The sequence below is a fragment of the Antechinus flavipes genome, chromosome 3 (assembly GCF_016432865.1).
Source record: "Antechinus flavipes isolate AdamAnt ecotype Samford, QLD, Australia chromosome 3, AdamAnt_v2, whole genome shotgun sequence".
Taxonomy (NCBI): Eukaryota; Metazoa; Chordata; class Mammalia; order Dasyuromorphia; family Dasyuridae; genus Antechinus; species Antechinus flavipes.
This window is the reverse complement of record NC_067400.1, coordinates 519,907,304-519,923,689: the sequence shown is the minus strand read 5'-3', so window position 1 is coordinate 519,923,689 and position 16,386 is coordinate 519,907,304. Positions and strand designations below refer to the sequence as shown.

The 16,386-nt window shown below is 35.8% G+C and overlaps 1 protein-coding gene across 4 annotated transcripts in view; it reads right to left on the bottom strand.

Moving 5' to 3' along the window:
- Positions 1 to 16,386, bottom strand: part of XRRA1 (X-ray radiation resistance associated 1) — a 139,720-nt gene that overhangs the window by 90,709 nt on the left and 32,625 nt on the right. For all 4 annotated transcript variants that reach the window (XR_007952156.1, XM_051987108.1, XM_051987109.1 and 1 more), the window contains 2 exons: positions 15,047 to 15,156; positions 8,387 to 8,577 (listed from right to left, as the gene is read on the bottom strand). Coding sequence is in view for 3 of the 4 variants with exons in the window: in XM_051987108.1 (XP_051843068.1) it covers positions 8,387 to 8,577; positions 15,047 to 15,156 (301 nt within the window). In the remaining variant the exon portion in view is untranslated. The remainder of the gene's footprint in view (positions 1 to 8,386; positions 8,578 to 15,046; positions 15,157 to 16,386) is intronic.

Below are 16,386 nucleotides of genomic sequence, written 5' to 3'. Positions count from 1 at the left end.
AGTCTTTAGTTTCCACTTATCCAGTTCTAACTTATAAAGAATTGTTTTCTTCAGTGAGCTTTTACTTCCTTTTCCATTTGGCCAATTCTGCTTTTCAATAAATTTTTATCTTCACTGGATTGCGCCTATTCTGTTTTTTAAATTGTTATTTTTTGTGCCTTCTTCATCAAACTATAGGCTCATTTTTTTTCATGATTTTCTTGCATCACTTTCATGTCTCTTCCCAACTTTTCCTTTACCTCTATTATTTGATTTTTAAAAATCCTTTTGAATTCATTCAATAGCTGAAACCAATTTATATTTTTTCTTTAAGTCTTTGGATGTAGGAATTTTGACTATTTTCTTCTTTTGAATTTGCATTTTGATTTTTCTTGTCATCAAAATAACTTTCTGTAGTCAGAGTTTTTCCTCTTGCTTATTAATCAGCCCATTTCTTGACTCTGCTAAAATGAGACTCTGCTTCAGAAGTGGGAGGAACACTGTTCCAAATTTCATGTTTTTTTTGGTCCACCTGTTTTCAGAGGTAATTCTGGGTTCCTGTAAGTTTTTGGCTTTTTCAAAGTAGTGTGATTTAGGGAGAGGTGTGTTTACTACTCTCCTGAACTGGGCACAGATTTGTGAGTGACCACAAGCACTCTTTTCAACCCTGGAATTGTGACCAGGGTCTCTCTTCCCTATTCTCCTCCTAAGACCCAGGACTGCCACTCAGATTCAAGTACAGGCAATGCAATAGAGTTCTGCCACTGGTGCCAGCAAAGAAACCCATGTAATTCTTCTGTCCCGCCCTCTGATCCCCCTGCCGTCTGAGGGCTGAAAGATCACTGCTGCTACTGATTCAGTCACGCTTTGGCCTGCTCCTGATTTGCTGTGCCATGGTCTATACTGGCATCACTTGTGACAGACTACTCTCTTTTTTCATCCTGATGAAACAGATCTTTCCTGCTGAACTTTTAAATGATCTTGGCCTAGAAAAATTGTTTCACTCCATCTTTTTGTGGGTTCTGCTGCTCTAGAACTTGTTTACAGAGTCATTATGAAGGGTATTTGGAGGATAGCATAGGCGAGTCTCAGCATTGACTCAGCCATCTCGGCTCTGCCTCAATATTTTACCAGTTGTTTAGATCTTACTTTATCCGTGTGAAAAATATTTTGTAATTGTGTTCATGCAGTTTCTGAGCTTATCTTACAAGTAGATTCCTAAATATTTTAAATTGATTAGTTATTTTAAATAGCATTTCACTTTCTATCACTTGTTGCTGGACTTTGTTGGCAATTTATGTGTTTTATTTCATATCCTGCAACTTTGCTAAAGTTTTTTAAAGTAGTTTTTTAGTTGATTCTCTAGGATTCTCCAAGTATACCATTGTAACATCTGCAAAGAGTAATAGTTTTGCTTCCTCTTTTTCTTCACTAACTGCTTTAGCTAAATCTTCTAGTACAGTATTGAATAGTAGTGGTGATACTGGACATCCTTGCTTCACCCCAATTTTCTTGGGAATGCTTCTAACTTATTCACACTACAGATGTTTGCTGATGGTTTTAGATTAAATACTACTTATCACTTTAATGAAAACGCCATTGATTCCTATACTTTCTGGTTTTATTTTAATAGAAATTATTTCTATTAAGTCACTTCTATTAAATTTCTAAATTTGTATTTTATCAAAAGTTTTTTCTGCATATATAGATATATGTGATTTCTGTTGCTTTTGTTAATGATATGGTCAATTCTTTCTGAGCATTTTCCTAGTATTGAACTAGCCTTGCATTTCTGGTATAAATTCTACCAGGTCATAGTACATATATTGCTGTGATCTCCTTAGTAGTGTTTTATTTAAAATGTTTGCATTAATGTTAATTAGGGAAATTGGTCTATAGTTTTCTTTCTCTGTTTTTTATCTTTTCCTGGTTTAGGTATCAGCACCATTTTTAAATCATAAAAAGAGTTTTGTAGTTAAATTCTACCTATTTTATCAAATAATTTATATAATATTGGAATTGTTCTTTAAATGTTTTGTAGAATTCACTGACGCTGGGGATTTTTTCTTAGGGAGTTCATTAATGGCTTGTTCAATTTTATTTTTCTAAGATAAGTTTAGGTGCTGAATTTCATATCTTTTGTTAATCTGGGCAATTTATATTTTTATAAATATGTATCAATTTCATTTAGATTGTCAGATTTACTGGCATATGAATGGGCAAATTGTTTTCTAATGATTGCTTTAATTTCTTTATTGGTAGTGAACTAATCTTTTTTATTTCTAATACTTAAAAATTTGTTTTCTTTTTTAAAAATCAAATTAATCAGTGGTTTATCTTATGGATTCCCTCTCTCCTTTAAAATCCTTTCCTACTTTTTGTTTATCAGCTCAATAATTTTCTAACTTTCAATTTTATTAATCTCATCTTTGCTTTTCAGAATTTACAATTTGGTGCTCAATTGGGGATTGTTTAATTTGTTCTTTTTCAAGTTTTTTTTTTTTTTTTAGTTGTACACCCATTTATTGATCTGCTCTTTGTTTCATTGATGTAAGAATTTAGAGAAATAACTTCCTTTAAGTACAGCTTTGGTTGCATTACATAAATTTTGGTATGTTGTCTTATTGTAATCATTCTCTTTAATGAAATTATTATTTCTATGGTTTGTTCTTTGACCTGCTTATTCTTACACTTCTCTCTAGGTTCCAGTTAATTTTAATTTATCTTAACACTACCATTTATTTAACATAATGTTTATTGCATTATAATATGAAAAGGATGCATTTAATGTTTTTGCTTTTCTATATGTGATTTTGAGATTGTTATACTCTAATGGACAATTTTTGTGTAGATGCCATGTATTGCTGAAAAAAAGCAATATTCTTTTTTATCCCCATTCAATTTTCTTCAGAGGTCTGTCATATCTTACTTTTAAAAAATCTATTCACATCCTTAATTTTTATCTTTTTTATTTTGTAGTTAGATTCATCTAGTTCTGAGAGAAGAAATTTGATGTCCCTCTTAGTATTGGTTTGCTTTCTATTTACTCCTATAACTCATTTAATTTCTCCTTTAGGAATTTGGATACCATACCATGTGTTTAATATTGCTAATACTTTACTGTCTATAGTACCTCTTAGGAAGATGTATTTTCCTTCTGTCTCTTAAAATTAGATCTTTTTTTGCTTTTGTCTAAGATGATTGCTACTCCTGGGTTTTTTAAAAAAATTTCAATGGAAACATAATACATTCTGCTTCAGCCTTTTATCTTTACTCCGTATCTCTGCTTCAAATGTGTTCCTTGTAAACAACATATTATAGAATTCTAGGGTTGATCCATTCTGCCATCCATTTCCATTTTATGGGAAAGTTCATCCCATTCCCATTCATAGTTATGCTTGCCCACTGTATATTTCCCTCCTCCTTATTATTCCTCCTGTCTATTCTTTTTCTCCATTCATATTTTCCCTCCTCACCAACATTTTGCTTCTGACCACTATCTCCTCCAATCTTCCCTCCCTTCTGTCAGTCTTCCACCTTTAGTTAACTCCTATCCCCTCTACTTTCCTGTAGGGTAAGATGGGTTTCTATACCCAACTGATTGTGCATGTTATTCCCTCTTTGAGCCAGTTCTGATGAGAGTAAGATTGAAACAATGCCCTCTCTTTCATCTTCCACTTAACTATTTATAGGTCTTTCACAACTCTTCATGTGAGATAATTTACCTACTTCTACCTCTCCCTTCCTTCTATTCCCAGTGTATTCCTCTTTCTCACCTCTTATTTTTTTTTTCATGTCATCTCCTCAAAGTCACATTATACCCACACTCTCTATCTATGTATATTCCTTCTAATTGCACCAATTATGATGTGATTCTTAAAAATTATAAGTATCCTTTTCCCACATAGGTATGTAACCAATTTAACCTTATTGAATCCCTTATTATTTTCTCTCTTTTTTTTTTTTTTATCTTTTTATGCTTCTCTTGAGCATAATTAAAATTGAAAATCAATTTTTTTGTTCAGCTCATCTTTTCATTAGGAAAACTTGAAAATCTTTAGTTTCATTGAATGGTAATTTTCCCCTCCCCCACCAAAGGATTATGCTTAATTTTGCTGGGTAGGTAATATTTCATGGTAACTTTGCCTTCTGGAATGATATATCCCAACTTCTCCGATCCTTTAATGATGAAGCTTCTAAATCTTATATAACCCTGACTCTGGCTCCCTGATATTTGAATTCTTTCTTTCTGGCTCTTTGGAATATTTTCTCCTTGACAGGGAGATCTGGAATTTGGCTATAATATTACTAGAAGTTTTCATTTTGGGATCTCTTTCAGGGAGTGATCTCTGAATTCTTTCAATGTCTGTTTACCCTTTGCTCTAAGATATCAGGGCAGTTTTCTTTGATATTTTCTTTAAGTATGATGTTCAGGTCCTTTTTTTTTTCCTTTTTGATCATGGTTTTCATGTAGTCCAATACTTTTTAAGTTCTCTCTCCTGGATCTAGTTTCCCAGTTACCTTTTTTTTTTCCTTATGAGATACGTACTTTATATTTTCTCTTATTTTTTTCCTTTTTAAGTCTTAATATCTCATAGAGTCATTAAATTCTACTTATCTAATTCTAATTTTTAAGTATTTTCTTTAGTTAGCTTATTTTTTATTCCATTTGGCCAATCTTTCCTTCTTTCCTTCTTTTCTCTCTCTTTCTCGATGAGGCAATTGAGGTTAAATGACTTGCCCAGGATCAAACAGCTAGGAAGTGTTAAGTGTCTGAGGCCAGATTTGAACCCAGGTCCTCCTGGCTTCACGGCTGGTACTCTATCCACTGCACCACCCAGCTGCCCCAACAATTCTATTTTTTAAGGAATGTTTTCTTCAGTAAATTTTTGTACATCTTTCTCCATTTTTTGTACTTTTTTTATTGAATTGTTGACTTTTTTCATGATTCTCTTGCATCACTCTCATTTCTTTTCCTGATTTTTTTCTACCTCTCTTATTTGACTTTTAAACTTTTTTTTTTTGAGATTGAGAACAATTCCCATTTTTCTCTGACGCTTTGTATGTAGGCATTTTAACATTGTTGTTCTCTTCTGAATTTGTGTCTTGCTCTTGTCACCACAACTTTATACAATCAAGGTTTTTTGTTTATTTTCTGCTCTTTTCCATCTAGTTTGTTACTTTTAAAGTTGAGCTCTGCTCCTAGGATGGAATCCCAAACTTCTTGTGATGAGGGCTGCAGGACTGGTGTTGCTCTGATGCTGACCTGATGTGGAGTTTTCGTGGCTCTCCTGGTGCTGTGCTGAGGCATGTTGGACACTTGATACATCTGCCCATTAACCTGGCACTAGGATGTGGCTCAGGTCCTCCAAATTGGCTTGCTAAGGGAGGATCTGCTGCTGGCTTGCCAGGATGCTGCCTGCCCTGGACTATGTTCTCCCTTTATTCAAGAAAGATAGACCTTTCCTCCCAACTTTTTAAATAGTCTTGGGCTATATAATAGCACCCCAAAATACATTTTGCAATGGCAGAATCAAAAATGTCTTTTTCTTGATTCTGCCATTCCAGAATTTATTTTGGGGTGCTATTATATAGTTGTTTGGAATTAAATATGGAACAATTCAGCAATTTCCTGCTTACTCTACCATCTTGGCTCCTGGAAGTTCATGTTTGTTAGTCTTCAGGGTAAGATAATACATTATTTCCCTCACACCTGTTCCATCAATGCCATGCATTTTGTTATTGTTCAGGTGTTTTCAGTAGTGTCTGACTCTTCTTGACTTCAGTAGGGTTTTCTTGGCAGGGACACTAAAATGGTTTGACATTTCCTTCTCCAACTCATTTTACCAATGAGGAAACTAAGGCAAACAGGGTCACACGGCTAATAAGAGACTGACGCCACATACGAACTCAGGAAAATGAGTCTTTTGGACACTAGGTCTTGCACTCTAACCTCTGTATCACCTAGCAGTCCCTTGTCACACAATCCAACAAACATAATAGTTGGTATATTACTCACCATTTCTTCTAATGGATTGTGAACACTTCAGAGCAAGACTGATTTTTGCCTTTTTTCATAGAGCTTAGCACAATGTCTGATAAATAGAAGGTGCTTAATAAATGCTTATTGACTGTGTGGTTCACCTCCTTCACAAAACTGTTGAGGAAAATGTGTTATAAACTTTCAAGTGCTACGTGAGTGAGTCAAAATGGAAAATAATAATAACAAAAATAGCATTTATCAGGAGTCCAAGCTCTGTGCTCAGTACTATCAGAAATACAAAACTAATATAATGGCCCCTTTCCTCAAGGAATTCAATCAAATAAGGGCCTAAGACAGAAACACAATTAACAGTCACTATAATATCATATATTAAATATATTAGATAGTCATAAAATGAAGTGCTATGTAAGATCTGAAGGACAAGGCTGTTTTTCTGGACCATGGAGAATTTCCTGGAGGAGACATTTGTCAGACTTTAAATAATGGGTAAGAATTTGACAGGTTAAGAGGAAGCCTGTGAGGGAATGAAAAATATAACTGCATGAACACACGAGGAGGAGGGTACAAAATATGTTCAATGGACAAAGGGTTTTATAATTTGGTTTGACAATAAAGTGGCTGTCACTAGCTGTGTGACCCTCAGTTTCCTTAAACTGTAAAATGACTGAAGAAGGAAATGGCAAGCCACTCCAGTATCTCTTCCAAGAAAACTCCGAAGAGGGTCACAAAGAGTTGGACAAAACTAATCAATTATGCCAAAGCTTCTTAAACTGTGAGTCATATGTAATTGAATGTGAAGGTTACTAAAAATTTGACAGCAGTAAAAAGTATCAAATATTCTACCTAAGATTTAATTCCTTATATAAAAATAAACAAACACTTCTATCTCAATTGTATGAAAATTTGCTTTTGTTTTTAATAAATGGTAAAATTATATGTATACCAAAGAATTGTTTTAAAATAAATTTCTTTATGATTTGTAATCAGCAAATATTTAAGTTATATACCTATATAATGGGGGTCACATAAAAATTTCTCAGGAGAAAAAGGGACATGAGGGGGAAAAGTTTAAGAAGCCCTGAATTAAACAATAACAAAAGAGTATAATAGATTGTGGAGAGCCTTGCCTCCTTGACAAAGAAGTCAAAACTTTACTTGATAGGTACTAGGAAGCCATTGAGTTTCTGAGCAGAGGAATAATAATCAGTTCTATGCATAAGAAATATTTTGGCAATACATGATAAGTGGCTTATAGGGAGAAAGGGGGAGTAAGAAAAAGGAGGTCACATATTGGGAACTAGTGGTGTGATTTTTAACATGCTTTTTTAGGCTTTTCATTAACTTACATGACCTTAGGAAAATCATCATCAATTCTTAGAATGAGAAGAAAGCTTTCTGGTCTGAGAGTCAGTTAAAATCTCTTTGAGTCTATATTTGCCAATAGTTTTCCATTTTTGTCTCCTAATCCCCAAAGAGGTCTAGAGAGTCTAATGATGATACTGGGCAACTTCTCCCCCAAATCCCCTTTACTTTAATAGGGGGAAAACTAGATACAATTATTATTATAATGACAGCAATATCTTGCATTTATTTAGTACTTTTATTTCCAAGGGGCAACTCTTTGATTCCTGAATGTACCCTTCTTCTAAGTCTTTTCTGATGCAATTATGTTTTGCATTTATCCACTGACTTACTCTTTACCCTGTTGAATCCCTACCTGTTTTATCAGTTTATTTATGATTATACATTCACATCCACTGTTTCATTGATCTTCATCTCAATTCTAGGGTTGGCAATGACTATTACATTATCCCTATTTTATGTATGAGAAATCAGAGGCCTCAAGTGGGTAGGAAACTTCCCCAGAGTTACAGAGCTAGGAAGGAATGGAACAGGAATTCAAATACCCAGTCCTGTGTTCTTTCCATTGCAAAACTACATGCCTTCTAAAGCACCACATGTGACTGTTAAGAGGATTCAATAGGCCAATGCAAGTAAAATGGATTTTAGCTTCAAAGCAGCATACAAATATTTTCTTATTGTTATTATTAGTTCAATAACATGGCTTTTTACTCAACACAAGTGTCTCAGCCTACCCCTAGTCCTGATCTCCCCATTCTTTGTGTGGAGAAGGGCAAAATCTAGTATGTGTTCTACACTCACATATATGTTGATAAACAGAAACTATTTGTTATGAGTTCTGACTTATCTTCTCTCTGGTCCTCAGTTTCCCATATGTGAAAAGAGGGGATTAACCTAGATGATCTCTTAAGTGCCTGTGCAGTTCTGAGAGTCTATTCCACCTCTAATAAATATTCTAGGGTCTTTAGTCCAGGGGCCCTCAAGTCCTGTTCTTCTGTGGATACTTGTTATCAAGAGCTCAAGGCTGAATTTTTTTCTCACCAAAAATGGCCGATCTAAGATGCGCTTCTCAGGAACATGAAACAGGCTTTCAATTGAGGTCCATCTTTTTCTTCGAATCTGTGCTGGGGCAGCTTTTTTGTGATCTTCCGGAATTTCTGCTTGTGAGCACACTACTTGCTTGAATTTCTTTTTTAAGGAAGCTTTTTGGGCCACCAGCCAGTGGCTTTTACCTATAAAAGTCAAAGAAATGAGAAGGAAGCGAGAGAAATAATGAAAAGAAGAAAGTGAGGGAAGGAAGGAAGAAAGGAAAGAAAGGGAAAAGGGGGAAAGGGGAGGGAAAAGGAGAAGTTAGGAGAGATGCAGCATAAAGATACTATTTATTTTCTTTCTACGTGTCTCACAAAGGTACATATATTTATTTAGATAACCCAGAAAGTTGGAAGGGATTCCAGGTCTCTTGTCTGAACTCCCATGTAGCACTCCCTTGTAAAACATCCATCCTCTTCTGTATATATACCTCTAGGGATGGTGACCTCACTACCTCCTCAGGCACAAAAATCTTCAGACTTGAGGGCATGAGCTGATGGAGGTGAAGATGGAGGTTACCACTTCTTTTTAAGGACCTAACTCCATCCTGTCATTTTAAGTTATTCCAAAGCAGGATGTTCCTCTACAAGAAACTCAGAGTTAGGAAAAAACATATCATAGGGTCCAATCCTTACCTGAAGCATGAACCTCTGAAAATCCAGGAAGAGGGGTATCTTAATTAACAAGTGGCTCACTATATCGAAAGGCCACTTCTTTTACTAAAACAGCTAGCTCTATTAGAAAGCTTTTCTTTATATTAAGCCAATATTATCTTTCCAACTTCTAGCCAATGGTTCAAGCTATGCTTTTGGAACCTACCCAGAATATTTTTTTCCAGAGAGATGAAGGATCACTTTTACTCAGCAAATTAACAGCATTATCAGGATAAAGGCAGATTGGTGTCTTCTCTGAACCTCAGTTTCCTTCTCTGTAAAATGAGCTTATTGGGCCACATAATCTCTTAAAATCACACAAAATGATGATATGAGAGCTATCAACAGCTATATGAAAGAAAACTCATTTGTGGTTCTTCCAGTTTTTATCATTTTATTAATGATTTGAATTAATTGGATCCCTTACCACATTTCTGTAATTTGTTATTATCAAAGACCATTCTTCACTGTTTTGTGAGGTGAAAATGTCCAGAATCTTCTCCATATGATTTTACAAATGAATTTATATTAGCATAGAGACAGGGACATAGTGGATCTTTTAATAAATACTTGTTGACTTGATACCTAGTTTTTCCAGAGATCCACTCAGTTGAGTTGGTATCTAGATTTTTTGGCCTGTGTATAAATAACAGTTTTTGTTTCATATCAGTTTAAATTTCTTAGGAAGTGATAATATTGCTAATGATCAGCCCTTAATCCATTTCCCATTTTTCAGCCTTAATAGTTTACTTAAGAAGGTCAAGTCAGCTGTTTTAATTGTACATCAAATCATCTCATTTTCACTCTCCTAATCAGTACCAGTTAAATATCAGAAATAGAAAGACATGGGCGAAACAGTCCTTACCCCCAAGAAACCTAACATTTATGTGGGGATATTGACATAATGTAAGCATATGTAAAATATAATATATACAAGACAATTTGAGGAGGAAGGACAGTACCAACTAAAGAGATTGGTAAAATTTTGATGTAGAAAACGGTAGTTGAATAAACTAGGCATTCTAAGAGGTGGGGATGAAGAAGTGAATTCCAGGTGTAAGGAAAGTGATGAGATGGGAGATGAGTGTCCTTTGTGCAGAACAAGTTCTGACTCTCTTCTTAAAGTAAGTATTCTTTAAGGCTTGTGAAGTTCATAAATCTGTGGTCTTTTTGCTTCTTAATATTAAAGATTAGTTAATAAGCCTGCTCCTTAATCCTCCCTTATGCTCATCTTTGTATTGATATCATCAAGTATTAAGTATACGCCAATGTCATTTATAAAGTCTTAATGAATTCTTTGGACACTTTCCTAGACTTCTCATTTTCTGCATGGATATTGGCATATATATGTGGCAATTCTCTTTCTGGTGGTCTTTTTGTTCAAACTCATTATGAACACTGCAAGGAAAATGGTCAGATATTTCAAGAAATGGCATTTCTTGCTGTTTTTAGATACACAATAAATTCCTTATTTGCCTTTCCAAGGAGAACTTCTATGCCATATGTTAAGGACTGTTAAGGATTTTCCTGAATTTGTCTTTTTGAGTTACCATATTTCTCAGAAACACTGGACCCAGAGTATGCAGGAAGTCTGGAGCATGTCAAGAATTAAGTCGCTTCAGCTGGTTTGTTGTTTGGCCAATCTGGACTCCCTGTGTCTTTGGAAGTCAAGACAGACACCAGTTAGTCTAGGCTGAGTAACTGCATGTACAGATGGGATCCATGTAGAAAAGTAGACCATCCTATCTTTATGGTCTAGCAATTCCCAAGGGAAAAGAATATGGCATTTGTCATCACTATGCTCCTTCCCTTGGGGGGGGGGGGGTTGTCCTTTTCCCACCTTTACTGCATCTTTCTCCCTCCCATGCCATACCCCTTTAGGTGGAGATTTCTAATATCTCCTTTCTTTGTTCTGCTGTTATAAAAATGCAAACTTCCATATGGATTATCCTACATGCATGTTCATTTCTTTGGTAACAAACCTAGTTTTCATATAAATTTCATAAAGTTGTGATTGCCTGTTGACACATACTTCTTATTTAGGTGCATCTTCCTTTTGCAGCTAGGTGACACAATGGATGGAGTACTGACTGGGCCTAAAATCAGGAAAATTCAACTTCCTAAGTGCAAATCTGTCCTCAGCTACTAACTAGCTGTGTAATCCTATTTGCCTCAATTTCCTCATCTGTAAAGTGATCTGGAGAACAAAATGGCAAACCATTCTAGTATTTCTGCAAAGAAAACCCAAAATGGGGTCACAGAGAATTGGACACAACTGAAAAATGACTTAACTTCCTTTGCCTTATGATTTCATTTTAAAAGATCTGGACAAGCAAATAAATGAAAGAGGAAAAAGAGATAAAGAAGCCAGAAGTCTGACCTCGATAAGACCCGAGTTGAATCCTGCTCCTTTTTTTCTTCCTTCCTTCCTCCTTCCCTCTCTTCCTCCTTTTCTTTCTTCCTTCCTCTTTTTCTTTCTTTCCCTCTGTGACTTAGCTAAAACCAGATTTTGAATCCTACTCCTTTTTATTTCCTTCCTTTCCTTCCTTCCATGAAGCAACAAGAGTTAAGTTGACTTGCTTTCCTTCCTTCCTCCTTTCCTTCCTTCCTGTCTCTCTCCCTCCCTTCTTCCCTCCTTTTTAAAAATTGTTTTCTTTCTTTTCTTCTTTCCTTTTCTGACCCAGCTAAGACCTGAGTTTGAATCCTACTCCTTTTTCTTCCTTCCTTCCTTTCTTCTTTCTTTCTCTGATCCAGCTAGGACCTGAGTTTGAATCTTATTCCTTTTTCTTCCTTCCTTCTTTCCTTCTTTTCCTTCCTTCCCTTCTTTCTTTTATTTCCTCCTTCCCTCCCTTCCTTCCTTTTATGAGGCAACTGGAGTTACCCAGGATCACGCAGGTAGGAAGTGTCACGTGTGTGAGGCTGAATTTGAACTCAGTTCATCCTGACTTCAGGGCCAGTGTTTTGTCCATTGTGCCATCTAACTGCCCCAGATGCAAAATAGCTGCAGGATCCTGGGCAAATCAGAAAATTAGATTCTGAGCGGCAATTAATTCCTGCTGTTGCTAATAGAAGTTAAATCACACCAATGCTAGCTTTTTGAACACGGAGGACGTTCTGTTCCTTCATAAACTTAGGCAGCCAGCCACACATTGCAACACTGACATCTAGCTATATTGTGCTGGAGAATAATAGCTGTAGGGGGGAAGGCTTCCTGACATGCATGCTTTGGTGTAATGCCAGTGAGCTGTGAAGACTTCCTGGTCCTCCAAACCTTGAAGCTCAGATGATCAGCCAACTTGAAAGCCATTCTGCCCTCTCTGTTCCTGAGCTTGCAACACCGTGTCAATAAAATAGCTCCAAAGATAAAGACAAATGAGGGGTCACCCTCCTGGCACTGCAAGAGCTGGAGGAGCTGGTTTTGAAAAACAGGTGATGAAGTGCCTGCTGCCTATTTTAATGCCTTATTGTTTACCTACTATTCAGTCTTTTGTTCTTTTGCCTTACTGTGAGGTCTTTTGTTTATTTCTGGTTGGTCTGATGGAGAATCAGAGAAAAATAGGGGCTTGTAAGCAGTGGTTTTGAATAGATAGTGGGCCCTAAAAGGTTTTTAGCATGAGTGTAGGAATATGGTACTAAATAAGCTCAACTTGTGCCCATGCACTGCCCTCTTATTGGCTTAAATATTTTCACAATATTTGAGCATTTTCAAAATATTTGAATACTTTCACTCTGGTCTTGGTGGTGGTGACAGTCATGATAATTCAGAGGGAGAGGAGACAGAGAAGCAATACAGTTCTAATTATGGGACAAGCAAGAACCCTTGACCGAGGGTAGGGGAGATGTTGGGACTTGTGCAGATATGTAAACGGGTCTAAATTCCTTTTTTCCTCCATTACAATAAAAGCTGGTGATGTAAAGAAAGGCAACTACAGTCCCCTTTCTCAAGAAGCATGCCTTTTAAGAGGGAGAGAGATCATATAAATAAAAAGGTGTAGCAAGGGGTGTCATGTATGGTGGGTGCTTTCTTTTATCAGTGTGGATTATGTATGTCCACATAGTCTGTTTAGATATGGTTTGCAGAGAGGCAAAAATAGACATCTCTTGCATCTTTTCCCCTTATCCTTTTCTAAGGGAGACTTTGATTCCTGCCAGGAAAGAAAATACAAGATTGGAGTCTTAACAATTTTACTCAGGGCAGGATACTGGGTTAGAAATAGCTATCTGCTCCCACAAATATTATTAATCCCTTAGGAGCTGTCATTTTTAGATTCAAACTATAGTTCCTGATAGCTATTTACAATGGGGAAGGAAGGCCCCAAGCTTTGTATCCAAAATTAATTTCCTTCCCACAAAAGGCCAGTTCCTCAATGAACATACATAGCCAATCAACCAATTATCCATGCTGATGGCAAAACAGAAATCAGAGAAAGTATACATATGAGAAAATATACCAAACATTATGGACTAAAGGAGTTCTCTCCTTCAGAGGAAATATCTCAGTTCAACTGAGAGAACGAGGAAGGGGGGAAAGAAGAAGACAATTTGGATTGGGGATAGGGAGAGAAAGACAGAGACAGAGAGACACAGAGAGACAGACATAAATAGGGTGAGGAGAATGAGAGCAGGAGAAGACAGAGACAAAGACAGATATATAGAGAGATGGAGACAGAGACAGAAAGACAGAAATAAGAGAGGGAGAGATTGCATCCTAGGAGAGAGAAAGTCAAGGCAAAGGCACAGAGATAGGAAATGGGATGTCCTATGTGAGGAGCAATAAGACCAGTATAGATGGATCATTGGAGAAGAAGACAGTATAATAAGACTGAAAAGCCAGGAAAGAGTCAAATTGTGAAGAGCTTTAAATGCCAATATATACATATACATTCAAATGTCAAACATAGTTATACATTATCCAATTTGATATTTGAAAGTCAAATATACAGTATGGCAGATAATATGAAGAAAAATCTGGTAAAGTTAGTAAGTCAACTATAACTTTAATATGAATCCTTTTTTTCTTCTTTCTTCCTTCCCTCTCTCTCTCTTCCTCCTTTTCTTTCTTCCTTCCTCTTTTTCTTTCTTTCCTTCTGTGACTTAGCTAAAACCAGAGTTTGAATCCTACTCCTTTTTATTTCCTTTAACAATTCAATCCATTAACAATTTTTAGCTCCTTGTCTGTAACAAGGAACTTAAGTCAAAAATAATGTGATATGACAGCCAAAAAAAAATTAATTCAAACTTAGTTAGACTGCATCAAGAGAAGTATAAGGTCCATAAATTTGCACCCTTAGTCAAACTCCACCTGTGGTATCTATTTACTTGTAGGGCCACATTTTAAGAAGAACATTAACAAGTTAAAGCCTATCCAAAGGAAAATATACAAGATGTGGAATATATGGAAACCATCTCACCCTAGGAAGGGAAGAATAAAGGATAATTTTATAGTAAAGGATTGATACTGGTTAATTCTTCCACATTTACATTACATTTATAGTGCTTTACTTTTTACTTTACATTTTATATTTATGTTGGAAGATTAATTATATTTGTTAGGGTTGAATTTAAAAGGGCAGAACTAATATTAGGGAGGAGAAGCTGCAAGGGAGCAATTTCTGACTCAATATGTAGAAAAAGTCAAAACTACAATTGCCCCAAATAGTCTACTTTAAGTGATAGTCTGCCTCCTACCAAAAGAATTCTTCACACAAAGGTAGATTACTTGTCTGGAGGGCAATTTAATTGATTTAATGGATTTAATATTAAGGTATAAATTGCACTAAATGCCCTCTGAGTATCCTTCAAACTGTGAGATTCTGGGATTGATCCTTATAGTAACCTTGTGACACTGTGATTAAAAGGGATGGATAAGGATTGGTGATCTACTGGCAATGGGGAATTGGACAGAGATAAGAGGGAATCTCTATAACAGAATTTTCTATGGCAAAGGAATTAATATTACCTTCATTTCTTGACCTGAATATATTTCTAGCTGGAAAGCAGTTGGCGAGATAATGACATCCATCATCTACTTTATATAGTCCTGATCCTGACATCCTGTCAAAAGGTTTCCTAGAAAGTAAAGCAAGGAAGAAATGAAGCAAAAAAAAACACCGAACCATTATTACCACAAAAAATGAATTGACAGTGAGGAAGTGTGAAGTGGAAGGGCATGAGACCTTGAGGTTAGAAGGCTTGATTTTGAGTCCCTGTTACCACAGCTAATAACTATATTACAGATATATTTGTATATTATGTATTATATAATTATATGTGTATAATATAATATAATATAATATAATATTACATTATAATCAGCATGCATTAAGCACCAATCACTTACCAGGTATGTGCTAAATGCTTAGGCATACAAAGACAAATAATGGAACAATCTTTACTCTTAAGTCACTTAATCTTTTTTAAAGAAATAACTAAGTGGCTAAGTGAAATAGAGATGACTTGGGAAGAACTAATTTCAAATTCAGCCTCTCAGACATACTAGCTGTATGACCTTAAGTGAGGCACTTCACTTGTTTGCCTCAGTTTCTTCAACTATAAAATGAGGATAATAATAGTACCTACTTCCCAGAGTTGTATGAGGAACAAATGAGATAATATATATCAAGGACTTTGTAAACCTGAAGGTACTAAATAAATGCCAGTTACCATTATTATTTCCTCACAGGGCTCTTGTGGGGGGGAAAAAAGCACATTGTAAACCTTGAAGAGTCATAGAAATGTGAACTCTTATTAGCAGTAACATTATTATTCATGGTGTTTTTAGGAAAAGCAGAAGGAGATGGAAAGAACACAAGCAAAAGGTCATGGTTCTGTCACTTAGCTGTGTAACCAAAATGATTGTGTAATCAAATAGATCTGGGAATCATCTGCAGAAACACAATAGTTGAACTCATGAAAATTGATGAATTAGCAAAGTGATGTATAGAGGAAAAACAGAAGAAAGCCCCTGACAGGGTCTTGTAGTGGCAAGACATAGATGAAGGGATAGCAAAGAAGACTGAGAAATAGTTAGATATCAGAAGACAGGAGAATGGTGTCAGGAAAACTTAAAGAGAAGAAAGCATTAAAGGGAGAGGTGATCAACAGTGTCATGGGCTGCTGAGAGGTTTAAAAAAAAAAAAAGAGGAATACAGATTGAGTTGGCAATAAGAGATCATGGAAGAAAGTGAATTGCCTCTAAAGGCAACTGTCACTCAGAAGAATAGAAAAAAAGAGAAGATTTCAAAGCAAATGAGAAAAAATGAGTATGGAAAAGGTAAAGCTTATTAATGAATAGCACAA